Source organism: Panthera uncia, chromosome C2, assembly GCF_023721935.1.
Source record: "Panthera uncia isolate 11264 chromosome C2, Puncia_PCG_1.0, whole genome shotgun sequence".
NCBI lineage: Eukaryota > Metazoa > Chordata > Mammalia > Carnivora > Felidae > Panthera > Panthera uncia.
Genome location: NC_064810.1, coordinates 57,916,102 through 57,930,352, shown reverse-complemented (window position 1 = coordinate 57,930,352; position 14,251 = coordinate 57,916,102). Strand labels below are relative to the sequence as shown.

The window sequence follows — 14,251 nt, the reverse complement described above, 5'->3', positions numbered from 1 at the left end:
CCTAAAACCCTCCAGACAGCAGAAGCCTCTGGGAGCACAATACTGCACTATACCCCCACACACACCCCCAGACACACGATCATGTTCTCTGAGGAAGCTCTCTCTTAGCCTAGCGTCTCTAGCCAGAGCCCAGAACTAGAGATCATAATGCCCTTCTCCTGATGTAATGACCAATCACAATCTCAGGAGAACAGCAGCCATTGCTTGCATTTCTAACCTTTTACCAGCTTCCTTCCATGCCAAAGAGAAAACTAGGAACAAGAACTCAGTAATATGATCCCCAATTAGCATAAAATAAAAACAACCCAGTCATGTTTTCCACGGGCTTTTCCAACCTCAAACTAAACACATGAAACAGGGAGAAAGAGATAAAAATATACACATGGAACTATAAATATATATACTGTCTGTGGATGTGCAGCCAAGCACCCTGAGCCAAACGAGTATCTGTCTCTAGGAAAGCCAAGCAGCCAGATGCAGAAATCTGAGAATTTTCCCTTTCCAAAGTACAATGTGAGTACAGACAGGAAGGGAAACTATCCTTCCTGGCAAGGAAGGGGTTAAGTCCTCAGCCATCCTATTCTAAAGTGATTTATGATGATGGGTAGTGTTTCAAAACTCTCCCCCACCCCAAAGAGCAGCCCTCCCCTTCCCCACCGAGAGTCCACTCTCAACGTGCTGAAGTGAGAAGGAGGTGGTGTTTTGCTGATCTGTTAAATTCTTAGGGAAGTTTCCTTGATTTCCAGCGGCTGCTGTTGTTTGAGTTTGGTTTGGATCAAAACTGAGGTTGTCCTGGCATTTCTGGGACCGAGTCCAGGCAAGAGGAAGAAGAAAAAGGAGAAGGAAAAGAGGAGGAAAAAAAAAAAAAGGTGGGGAGAAATAAAGGGAGGAGAGAAGCGCAGGAAAAGAAAAAAGTCTTTTTCAACATCACATTCCTGTGTTTTCCCTCAGCCTGGAAAACATATTAATACCAGTGCTTTTACGCTTGGAAACAAAGGGAGTAAGCCAGACTGTGGGGGAAAGGGTGATAAGAAGGATCCTGGAACTCTAAAGAGAGAAGGAGCAAGATTCAGGACTAGCTGGGACTCCACTTCCAGGGGCGCCCTGTGTTGCCGGCACAGGGGACTGGCACACACAGACACACAAGACCGAGCAGAAACTACAGACAAATGGAGAAGCAAAGACTTACAAGGACAGCTCCTTTCACCTCATCCTACTTGTCAAGAAGGTGAAAAGACAGCCAGAGGAAAGAAGAAAGCAGCTCAGCCCTCAGGTCAGGACAGGCTGTGGGTCGGTGGCGCGCCTTTGGGAGCTGGAGTTGCAGCACACCCCACTTTGTACCGCTCAGCCTGCAAAGGAGAAAGAGGCTTGGGAGGAAAAGTATTTCATCTAGAAAACTGTCCTGGGACCACACTTCAGATTGCCTTTTAAACCCTCTGCATTCCATCTCCATGAGCCACCATGTAAGTGTGTAATCTTTCCTGTCTTTGGTGTGTTTGTTTGTTTCTTTGTTGCTTATTTGAAGAAATGAAATAGGAATGTTGTCATCATTAACGTGCTCAGTGTGCCTTTTCTCTGGAGCATCAGAGAGCCCGTGGAAACGGTGCACGCAGGCTGAATGGGGAACTGAGCTGGGTTTCCTGCTTAATGGAACTGTCTCTGTTAAGCACTAACAAATTGCAGGGGTTTAAAAGCAACAGGATCTCATCCTATTTTCCATTCCCTGACCTCCTTCCTTTTTCTCTCACCATCCCTTCCCCCACCCCTTGGCCAAGATAGAGAAAGAGAAAAATGCCCAGTTCTGTTTGCAATTAAATGATTTTCTTTTCTTTCTTTCTTTCTTTTTTTTTTTTTTTACTCCCCCTCCCCCCTCTCTGTCTTTTGACCCCGCTGCCTTTCAAAGTGGATTGCACAATGACATGGAGAATGGGACTCAGTGTTACCATGCTGCTGGCAATGTGGCTGGTGTGCGGATCAGAACACCACCTCCATGCCATGCATAGAGGGAGCCACGGAGGGCGGAAAGTGCCCCTCGTCTCCCCCGTCCATAGAAGGCCAGCTCGGCTTCTGAGGCACACAGGGAAGGCTCAGGGACTTGAGAGAACCACTGTGGAAGAACCAAAGCTTCCGCCTCTCCAAAGAAGGAGGAGTGTGCCCGTGTTGAGGGTGGCCCCCGCAACAGCCCCGCCAGCCCGGCCGCGCGGCAGTGGAGCCCCGGCGAGACCGAAGCAGAGACCAGGAGCCCCGAGCTCTCCCCGTGACATGATCCGAGATGAGGGGTCCTCAGCCCGTTCCAGAGTGTTGCGCTTCCCCTCTGGGTCCAGCTCTCCCAACATCCTCGCCAGCTTCGCAGGGAAGAACAGGGTGTGGGTCATCTCGGCGCCGCACGCCTCGGAAGGCTACTACCGCCTGATGATGAGTCTCCTGAAGGACGATGTGTACTGCGAGCTGGCCGAGAGGCACATCCAGCAGATCGTGCTGTTCCACCAGGCCGGCGAGGAAGGAGGCAAGGTGCGCAGGATCACCAGCGAGGGCCGCGTCCTGGAGCAGCCCCTGGACCGCAACCTCGTCCCAAAGCTCATGAGCTTCTTGAAGCTGGAGAAGGGCAAGTTCGGCATGGTGCTGTTGAAGAAGACGCTGCAGGTGGAGGAGCGCTACCCGTATCCGGTCAGGCTGGAGGCCCTGTATGAGATCATCGACCAGGGCCCCATCCGCCGGATAGAGAAAATCAGGCAGAAGGGTTTTGTCCAAAAATGTAAGGCGTCTGGGGTAGAGGGCCAGGTGGTGGAGGAGGGGAACCATGGTGGAGGAGCCGGAAGGCCAGGACTGAGCGGTGAGAAGAGAAAAGAAGACCAGAGGCGAGCACAAGTCCCGCCGACCAGAGAGACTCGGGGGAAGGTGCTCAGGAAGCCGGCCACCGCCACGGCCGCTGCTCCCCCCGCTCCTCCAACCCCAAGGGCCACCACCACCCTGTCTCCTGCTGCAGTGCCAACAGTGACCCGGGCCACCTCTCGGGTGGTCACCGCGGCTGCAAGACCGACAACCACCACGGCCTTTCCCACCACCCAGAGGCCCTGGACCCCCAGGGCGCACCCCTCCTCGGACGCCCACCGGCCCCCAGCAACTGCTGAGGTGGCCACGGCCAGGGAGCCCGGGGCCTCGGAGAATCTCTACCCCCAGCCCAGGAAGGAGCAGCACAGGGAGAGGCTGCAGGCCACCAGGAGGCCCAGCAAGGCCACCAGCTTGGAGAGCTTCACGGCTGCCCCTCCCACCACCGCCTCGGAGCACAGCACGCGGGCGGGCGCGGGCCGTCTCCGGGACAACCGCACCGACCGGCGGGAGCACGGCCACCGGGACCCAAACGTGGTACCAGGTCCTCACAAGCCAGCGAAGGGGAAACCTCCCAAAAAGAAAGTCCAGGACAAAATCCTTAGCAATGAGTATGAGAGTAAATACGACCTCAGCAGGCCAACTGCCTCTCAGCTGGAGGACGAGTTGCAGGTGGGGAATATTCCCCCCCAGAAAGCAAAGGAATCCAAAAAGCACGAAAAGCTGGAGAAACCTGAGAAGGAGAAGAAAAAAAAGGTGAAAAACGAGAAAACAGACAAGTTACTCAAGAGTGAAAAGCAAGTGAAGAAGGATAAGGCTGAGAAAAAGAGCCGGCAGGAGAAAGAGAAGAGCAAGAAGAAAAAAGTAGGGAAAACAGAGCAGGATGGCTACCTGAAACCCACCACAAAACACTTCGCTCAGAGTCCCAGGAAGTCCGTGACCGATCTGCTGGGGTCCTTTGAAGGCAAACGACGACTTCTTGTAAGTAATCTCCCCAGCAGTGTTCTGTGGGCCGAAGCAGGGCACGTTAATGTTTGCTTTGTTATTTTTCTAAAATCATGTTGCTAGACGGCGGGCTGTGGCTGAACCCAGGCCGTGTGGAGAAGATCAGGAGGTATGCCAAGAGAGGGCAGCCAGGCCGGTGCTCTGTGAACCTCTGTCCACACAGATTCCTGGCCCTAAGGTCCAGACTCAATGGCCAGAGGACCTCAGACCTTGTGCCTGGGGAGGCACCTATGCTCAGCTTCTTCCAAACCTGTCATTGCCCATCCCCCACCCTTAGCTCTCTCCCAAGGGATAGTTCTGGGTATAGTTCCTAAAATGGCATGCTTTGACTCTGGTGACAACTTAGGAAAAGAACTATCTCTTCATGAGCTTAGGAACTAGACGCATGTGTGTGGAGAATTGGTAAAGTTTTTCCTTTTCCCCCTAATTAGGTCTGTATCAACACATGGAAGCCTCAAAAAGGAAAGTAAGGCAGCCTGGGTGGAGAGTGAGTGTGACTGGGAGTGGGGGAGGGTCCTTGTTGGTGTGACCCTCACAAATACTTTAAAACCAGCTGAAGTCTTCTCCCCTTAAAGATTGCCTCCCTCGTCACTGCCCAGCTTCCAGTAAGAGGCCAAAAAGGTAGAGTGTGAGGAACTGGGTTGATTGTTCCAATTTCCAATACCCTAGAGACAGATGTCAGTTTCTCCTGAGCCCCTGTCAAATGAGTGTGTGTGTGTGTGTGTGTGTGTGTGTGCGTGTGTAAGGAGACAAGCAGCTCTTTCTCCTACTTTGTGGGTGTTTCTGAAGCCACTGATGTTGAGCAAGCCATAGGTCCATCTCAGGAGCTCTCTCTTTTGGCCATTACTTGCCTCCATCCAAAGAATGATAAAAGAATCTAGTCAAATCCAAGGAAGCCTTTGGACAGAAATGAATCCTATCCTAAATGTAAGGGCAGTTGTCATCAGCCATGTGAGAATGGCTCCTTCCCCTCTCCATGTCTCCTTGCCCCTTCTTTTAGGGCCCTTCCAAGATTTCTACCCCTTCTTAATACTGTCATTTTACTCCAGGCTGTCAAGGAGGAGAAGGTACCATACAATCACTTCAGAGAAAAGGATCAGAAATTAATGTTGGGCAATGTGGGTCAGGGATGAGTTTTTTCAGATACATGGGTGGGTGGGAAGGAGACCTCTCATGCCACCGAGGACAGCATCTGTCCTACCGAAGGCACAAGGTGACTCTGCACCTTGCATTATCCCCACCAAAGGAGACAGGCACTCTTCTCTCAAGGCATCTCTCAAAGGGGCTTTTAGTTTTTGCAGATTAATGATGGATTAATTGGTCATTAATGGATTAAGAATCTGAGCAGCAGGACTCTGGTGTCCATTCATCTTTAGTGGTTTCAAAAAAGCTGAAATATGCATTTGAGCAGAGTCCCTGGTGGTGTTTATCATGGGCGAGACATGTCCCAAAATTGTCTTAGCTGTTCCACAATAGTGTACCTATGTATTAGAACAAAACGTAAGTTTTCATTGATTGTACAGGTTTGTGTGGTGTGTGTATGTGTGTTGTTATGTGTTTTGTTTTGTTTTTTGGTATATTTTACTCATTTTTAACTGAGCCTTAAAGTATATAAATTAGTTAGTAGAGGATATGCTGTCTGCTAGAGTACTTTAACAGCTACTTGGGTATTTTCAGAGGACATAAATTTAAGTGAGAATATTTTAGTCAGAACCAAAGAATCACTATTTCAGAGAAGAATTTACCTGGTACTTAAATGTTTATTAGAGAACCCAAGGGAGTCAACTGCTGTCTTTGGGGTGTGGGCAAGCATTGGTAGTGTGCCCCTCCTGAGTACACAGCACTTAGTCCAGCCTGTGAAAGCACATCACCCAACCCTGGCCATTTAGCCCACAGGGCAGGCGAAGTGTTCCTCGTGGGCAGGGTTCAAGCAGGGGAGAAATAATCCTGGGTAAAATGTCAGGATTGTAATTGTGCACCCGGCTGGCAAATACTGCCATTGCGCCTGGTTTCTGAGTCAAAAGAAAGAGGTTTTCATACTCTATCCCTGACATTAGTCATGCCTTTCATTTCTCCCCCTTTCTCTCTACTCCCTTAGTCAGGGATTTGAAAGTCCAGCTGGCTATTTTCTGCTTTAAACAGTATCCCTGATCATAAATTTCTAGCAAATGAAAATCAAGCGACAGTTTCTGCTGATGTCATGTGAGGCAAAACAGAAACCAGCTGGGATTGCTCAGGGCAGTGTTGCTCTTTGGGGCTGGTGAACGAACCAGGTTTGTTATTAGAAAGAAAGTAGCAAGAGGAGGCAGTTCAATCTTGCCATCCCACATGTGCCCAGCTGACGATCCTATCAGAAATGTGTGTTCTGAAGAGCTAATATCTAAAATAGGAATGGGTTAGAAAAGACAAGATGAAATAAACGTGACAAAATAGCAAAAGATGGAGAGAAAAGAAATTCCATGTCACCAGGCAGAGAGGAGACTTGTGTTTCTGGGTGAAAGGGCTTGTTGGTGCCATTTGTCTTTTTCTACTCATTTTTCCCATTCGACACGCCGATGTTACTCAGGAGGTTCGGTGATTCAATTAATATTCACTAAGGCTCAGCACGCTCTGAGTTGTTAAAGACGGCTGACAACATATACCTCCAACTGGCCTCAACCTAACCCAGTGTGCTCGGACTGAAATAAGGTGTCATTCCCAGAAATCACACAGGACTTTGAGCTCATCTTTCCAGTGTTTCCGTAACCTGGCGCCCAAGTACAATTTATCATAAAGCCCTAGTGCTTTTACACTTATTTATATCATTTTTTAGATGTGAAAACATCATGTAATCACTCCTTATCCAAGTTTTTAGAGAAACAGTGGCTGCAGTGGTATGAGTGAACATCATAGTAGGGACCTTCAAAGGAGCTGCAAGTAGAAACAGGTTTCCTACTCTGAGGCCAGAGGTCAGTCCTTCCAAGCCCCTGCCTGTCAGCCTGTGAACAGAAAAGGGCACATCCTTTGGCAACGTAAGGTGCTTCACCAAAACTGTGTGGTTTAATTTTCACAACAACCCCATGAGGAAGGACTGATTAACTCTACCGTACAGCCAAGGAAAGAAGCTCAGAGAGGTTGAGAAGTTTCCCAAGGTGTGCAGCTAATATGTGGCGGAGTCAGAGTTAGAACTCGGGTCTGTTTGATTTTTCTTAAGTTTATTTATTTATTTTGAGAGAGAGAGAAAAAAACATGAGTCAGGGAGGGGCAGAGAGAGAGAGAGGGAGAAAAAAAATCAAGCAGGCTCCGCACTGTCAGCACAGAGCTGGTTGCGGGGCTCAAACCCACCAACTGTGAGATTGTGACCTGAGCCAAAGTTGGATGCTTAACTGACTGAGCCACCCAGGCACCCAGGCCTGTTTGATTTTAAAGCTCACATTCCAGCCTCTCCCTCTATTCTGCCTTCCTATGGGTGTGAGCTTCTAGTGGGCATAAGCAGTAAAGTGAGGGGGAAACTAAGGATTCATCCCGTTAATCAATACAGATGTTTTAAAATTCACTTTCAACCTTAAATTACTCAGGTAAACGGCCAGGTATATCAATTGTCAACATTTTTTTGCTAAGCAACAATGTAGAGTTTCCGCCTTTAATACCCAGGTAATTCTCTGCACCTCAGCTCTCTGGCTTTCCTGGCCCTCAGTCAGTGGAGAACAATAGACTGAATCCCTGTTAACTTAATCCCTCAGACCGGTTGGTGTCAGTTTGGGATTGACAAGGTAAGAACACAGTTAAGCCTTTTATCACGAAAACATTGGAACTATGTGGAGCCAAGCTGTAAAGCCACCACTTTGTGCCCCGAGATGTCCCTACTTGTCAATTAGCAAGAGGCCTCATAATGTGGGACTGCATAGACTCAAGATCAAGTTTAAGTACTCTTTGGAGACTGAATCTCTTCTAATGCAACTGGGTTCACACTTTTAGCCTTACCTCAGAAATCTGGGTATTGGGACAACAAGCCACTTATTTGGTTTAATTTTAGAAAGGGATACAAAGCTCTGCTTTACTGAGACGACTAGCTTGAACGTCATTTTTCAGAATCCTGTAAAAATCTAGTGTTTTGATCCTAACGCAGCACTTAGAAGAAGCTGAGACTTAAAATATCTTCCCTCTGGCATCCTCCCATTCCTGTTTGCTCCCTTTACTTATGCAAACTGGCTTCATGACATTCTGAGGCTCCTTGTGCCAACACACCAGTTGGAAACAGAAATGTAAAAAAGAACACGACACAATTCTCTATTCACGACACATGCCCTGATTTATCACCACCAAACTGGAAAGAGGGCAAGTGTCAGACAATAATGTTTACCAAAAAGTTCTAGGATGCTCTTTTTAGGAAGAGGGGACTGGACACGGTTACCGTTTTAAATACCGTTGGAAATACTGCCGAACTGAACAGTGAATGGGCTGGAGGTGTCAGTATACAGAGAAAGAGTCGCCGAAATATGTTCACATGATCAGCCTCCTCTGATGCAAACTTGAGGAGCAGATTAAATGAGGATGGGCGGGGCGGGGGGGGGGGGGGGAGTGTCTTTATCAGCTGGTTTGCAGGCTGCATCTAGACATTCCTCAGCACGGGACCACTTCCTCTCCTCTGGCTGGAGTGATCTGTGGGACCCGAGAAATGTGGGCCTGCATCTGAAGAGCAATTAAAAGAAGAAAGTGACCATTGTGGGCCAGTAAAGGCATTAAGAAGGATCTTGCATTTGAAGACTACATTTGATGTGGATAAGGGGGAGGGGAGGGGAGAGCTTTCTGGGTGGAAAGAGTGATAGGGGCCAAGGCAGAGGAAGGAATGAGAGTGAACTCTTCAGAGGCAACATACACGTATGGTGTTTGTGTGCACACAGCCTGTAGATAGATGATAGATAGATAGATAGATAGATAGACAGATAGATATAATTTTTTTCTTGATTTTCACTACTTGATGAGTGGCAGAGTTGTTCTGTTATAAAGATGCAAAAGCTAAGGTTCATAAGGTTTAAGTGGTCTTGTTGAGGCTGCAAGGTAGCCAACGGTTGAACTAGGAGAAAATTCAGGCCCTCCCGCTTTGGCTGCAGACACCCTTTCTCTGTGCCACTCTGCCCAGATTCCTTTCATTTCACCATTGAGAGCAGTCTGGCTGAAGAGTGAAGTGGTCATGTAAGGGAGGAATAAGAGGAAAGGTTAGCAAGAGAGAGCCTGGGGCCAGGTTGCCGAGGGAGGGAGGAAATGAGTCATGCAAAATAAATGTCACCTCACTGGTGGGTTAAGGCATCCCTGGGCATAGGTCCTGAGATGCAAATAAACATCAGGGCTCTTTATTTACTTCTGTTGGATTCCCACTGGGTATCCAATGGCCTCAGGCTACGGTGTTCAGAGGTACCGAGAAAAGCTGCCAGGCAGGGGAGGATGAGGTTCTGTATGAGATTCTATATTGTCTGCAAACCCCAGTTATGCACAAGAAGGACAAAGGGACCAGAAGTAGTTTTGAGGAATCTGGAAATCCTGTCATGTCATGTCATATCATAGACTGTAATAGTTCATGGCAAAATATGTCAAGAATGAAATGTATGGATTTGAAGTTACAGTGGCAGGTAACTATCAGTCATCTAGCACATGGGCACTCCTCTAAATATATTCTAGATATAGAAAAAGGAATCCAAGATCATTACCAGTAGAACTTATCCTTGTTTTTGACGGTTTTGTGTTTTCACGTAAACATTCATTTATTTTAAAATAGTGTGTTTGTGAGCAAAGAATGGCCAGAAAGAAAAACCTAAAACATACCAACTGAAAATAAAACTCCAAGATTTGGGCCACCACCAAACCTGAAGAAATGCTTTCAAATATCATAAAGCTAATTAAAAACTAACAAACAAAGCAAAAATATCATCACCGTGTATTTTTTATAGCCACTTTAAATCTTTTTTAAAGCTGAGTATGAATCAAGGAATACATTTGGGGAAATACTATTTTTCCTCTTGGGAAATTACATTTCTAAAATAAGCATTTTCTACCCAACCCTGTCCGTCTGAACAGGCATATAAACATGAAATCAAAAATAAACAAAATCATGACTACTTAAAGTAAATAACAACCTGAGGGGAAAAAAATTTCATCTCAGAAAAATCTTTGTTAATGTTCCACTCAAAAGTGTTATTGAACACATTTTGATATCCACAAGTGATAGAATTTGGCAGGCACAGGAAATCTTTAAAAGGGAAAGCCTACAGGCAACAATTAACACATCTGTGACAGAGAAAGATAAATACCAATATCAAGCTGGGAGCAGATTTAGTAACCATTTTGATAAAGTGTGAGGAAGAGGTTTAGCAACATGGTGACTTCCTTTCTGAAAAATGCCAAGCTAATAGTCACAAACTTCAGAAATATTTTGTAAGTTTAGATGGGCAAGTAGCAAAGTGGCTGATAAAAGCATAAGAGACTCTTAAAAACTGAGAAGAAACTGAGGGTTGATGGGGAGTGGGAGGGAGGAGAGGGTGGGTGATGGGTATTGAGGAGGGCACCTTTTGGGATGAGCACTGGGTGTTGTATGGAAACCAATTTGACAATAAATTTCATATATTGAAAAAAAAGAAAAAGAAAGGAAAGGAAATACCAAAAAAAAAAAAAAAAAAGAAAGAAAGAGAAAGAAAAAAAGAAAAGTGGCTGATAAATTTGAATGTGGTCAAGTTCAAGAAATGTGTATAGAGGCTGGTTTCTAAGGTAAGTGATGAGTTAGCAAAAGATCAATAGACAGCCTTCACTGCAGACACTAGCCTAGTGAGGTATGTGGGGTCAAAGAGCTCAACAAAGACCTGATCATCCTCAGAATGAAATTTCACATCAGTGGGCAGGGTGAACACCACCATGCCCACTCACTTGTGGAGTGAGGTATACAGTTCTGGTTTCTGCTCATGAAAAATGTGGTAGAATTGGAGAAGGCTCAGAAAAAGGCTACAAAAATAATCAAGGAAGGAGAAAAGCTTTTATATCCACTTAGATAGGAGCATTGAGACATTCTTAGAGCATTCAACAGGAGCCCTAAAAATAAGGATATTCTCTTTTTCTACAAAATTACAAAATATGTTGTCCCAGATGGCTCCAGTGACTACAGCATCTCTTTCTTTTGCTCTATTTTTCCTCTTTTTTCCCCAGAACTCAGGGGTTCAAAGTGAGCTTGAAAGACACAAGGAGTTAGGTGAAAAATACCAGGTCTGAATTAGAAAGAAGGCTGAAATGAAACAGTAAAAATCCATCCTGTTGGGGGATTCGAATGTCAAAGAAGTCTGCCACAAGCTCTGTATAGACCCAGTGTGACAAAACATAGGCGAAAAGGCCATCCTAAAAACTTTCTGCAAGTTGCCTACTAAAGATACTGAGTCATTGAATGTTCCGTAGTGCCCCAGGCCTGGTTATGAAGCTCTCTCAACCCTATGGGACATGACACAAAAGAGTAAAAACCACTGAACTTACAAATGTGTGAGCTGCCAATTAGGATTATGAAGACCAAAAGGAAGGAAAGGAGATAGCATTTACTGAACAATCATGACATATCAAGCATTCATGTAATGCTCGTAACAGCCTTGCAAAACAAGTATTCCTATGCAGAGTTCACAGATGAGAAAACTAAGGCACATGGAGACTGGTGATAAAGATAACTGGTGGGAATAGAAAACTCTGTGTCTGGAACCATTGAAATAAAGAGGGCCTTTCCGAATGGCCTGTTTTGGCCCTAACTATGCTAAGTGTCCAGTAGAGCGCTTTAGTTGACTTTAGTGCCAGTCACTGCCAGCCCTCTATTCCAAATGTTCCCTTTGGATTTTGCCTCTGTGTACAACCATCACTGTGAATTAATATTTGCTTGCCTCCGCCTGCCTTTAGCTGATCACCGCTCCTAAGGTTGAGAACAACATGTATGTGCAACAGCGAGATGAGTATCTGGAAAGCTTCTGCAAGATGGCCACCAGGAAAATCTCCGTGATCACCATCTTTGGCCCTGTCAACAACAGCACCATGAAAATCGACCACTTCCAGCTAGGTTCTCTTAAACATTTTAATTACATTATTGTTTTTCTCATACGTAAGGTGGGACAAACTTTATGGGAGAGGTCAGTGGGAAATTAAGAGGAAAATTCAGGTATTCAGAGGGCTCTTTCCTTGTCGTAACAAAGGTCAGCTTACCTACCTACTTATGTTAACTGTTCCACATGGTTCTGGTGTAGGTTTTTGGCACTTTAAAATGAAAAAAAAGTATGCAAGAATTCTATGGTTTGCAGATCAATAAGGTAGAGGAAAATGTGAGAGGTAATACAGTGGTGGGACAGCCAGAAAAGTATGTAGACAGTTTCTTCTGGATCTGGAGTCTTCTTGCCTGTGACTAATACCATCTGATCTTCCTGCTGCCTTCATGCTGCAGGTGACTCACTCACAGATGGGGACCTGCCAGGCCCTTGGAAGCACTTGACTCTGGCAAGACTGGGGAGGGCTGAGAGACGCTGTTCAGCTAAATGAAAAGTCACTGAAAGTGTGGACTGAACTGCACCCAAGTCCTTTTGGAGAGCAGAAGAATTTGGCTTAATGTAGAGTTTTCACAATTTTTCATATTAATGGTGCATGTGAGGCTCAGGAGGTGCACAGCTCAGCGCTGGGCAGCTAACTTCTTGCAATTCTCATGGGAATGTCGCAAGACTTACTGTGAGTAGTTCAGCCACAAAGTCAGAAGCCCCAGATCAGACCCACCCAGTTTCTTTTATAATTATTACATCTCTGGGGCTTTATCTTTAAAAAAAAAACTTTTACCCTTCATGTATTCTCGACTTCTCAAAGTTTTTATTTTAACTATAATGAAAGTCCTTCATATTTTACCATGTGCATATCCTGCCTATTTTTCATAAAATATATTTCCTCTGAAAGAATATAAAACATATTTTCCCCATTAGTTAACAGTTAGCTTCAATATATATAACACATTAGCTCACAGATTTTTCTGTCATGTGATCTTGATGTAACAGAACACATAGTAGTCATAATTATGTCATGAGAATGTCATTTGGTTTGAATATTGTCTGGCTTCTAAATCATATTTTTTAAATTGTGGTTAAAACACAACATAACTAACTAATTTCTAAGTGCACAGTATAGTGTTTTTAACTAGAGGCACAATATTGTATAGCAGGTCTCTAGAATTTATTCAGATATGGAATTTCAGTTATGCCTTCTCTCTTTTTATTAACTCACCTTCCACTGAGATAGCTCCAAAGGAAAATAAATTCCATCCTTTCCAATGTCCCATCATAAATCATTGTGGATTGGTGATTGGTTTGTGGACATTAATCCCTGTGCGGTGTGTGTTTGGGAGAGAAAACAACAACAAGGTCCTTTACCAAAACAACAATACTCATACATACAAACAGAAGATACGACAGAAGGTCTAGAGTCAAACAGACCAGTTCAAACCAACAGTCCCAACTTATTTCTTGTGTGACTTTGGGCAAGTTACTTCCTAAGCCTCAGCCTTGAAAATAATTATATCTCTTTCACAGGCTATGGTGAGGATTTAGTAAGATAATGTGTATAAATATGTGCCATATAATAAGTACTATGGTGTGGTCATCATTACCACCATTTTTTCTGGCAGGCATCTGGAAATCAACGAACTGTCACAGGGACTAGAGCACCTATAATGAAAAGGGACTTGTAATTGCTTTCTGCTAATTACAGAATGTTAACAGTGAACCCTCATGACTGCCCTTCGAGGTCACAAGGTGCATTACTACTCCTGGTAATAAAACCAAAGCCCCAAAGACTAATACTACAAAGCCACATATTTAGTGTTTAACTGAGATTCAACCATTAGCTTCCTGGATTTTTAAATAGTAGCAAGAGCCAGTGAGCTTAATTACAGCCCAGATGTCTAGAAAGGAAGTAGGTATTCAATCTAGTGCAGAAGCTGGTGCTGGCTGGTGATAAAAGGCCTCCTCCACCAGGTGTTTCCAGTGTCAAATGTGTTGCCCACCAACCCTTACACAAAGAAACCTCATTCCTTATTTCAGAGAAGTTTGGAAAAATCATTATATGTTCTACTTCAGTCTCTATGTGGTCCCAACTGTTATAAGCATCTGGTGTTGCCTTGGCAAATTTTTAGCATTAATCCTGCTGTTTTTTAGACATCTGGATTAAATATGAGCAGTAGAGGCACTGAGGGTTTTTTCCCTGCCCTATTGGAAATCAGGTATTGTGCATTGGTGTTTGCCTCTCACTGAATGGCAGTTTGGACTTGATCTGGGGGGGGGGGGGGCTTTTATTTTGTTCCTCATTTAATTCCTGGAAGGCCTTTCTCTCCTCGTGTTATGTCCCAGCTTACCCTTATGGGAAAGGCCGTAGAACTTTCAGCCAAGAC

The 14,251-nt window shown here is 45.1% G+C and overlaps 1 protein-coding gene across 1 annotated transcript in view; it reads left to right on the top strand.

Annotated features, from left to right (window-relative positions):
* Positions 1–419: 419 nt before the first annotated feature.
* The window catches only part of CCDC80 (coiled-coil domain containing 80), a 31,215-nt gene continuing 17,383 nt past the window's right edge, over positions 420–14,251 (top strand). Inside the window, exons 1-3 of the mRNA XM_049628181.1 lie at positions 420–1,463; positions 1,904–3,810; positions 11,734–11,890. Coding sequence (XP_049484138.1) covers positions 1,915–3,810; positions 11,734–11,890 — 2,053 coding nt within the window. The 5' untranslated portion in view covers positions 420–1,463; positions 1,904–1,914. The remainder of the gene's footprint in view (positions 1,464–1,903; positions 3,811–11,733; positions 11,891–14,251) is intronic.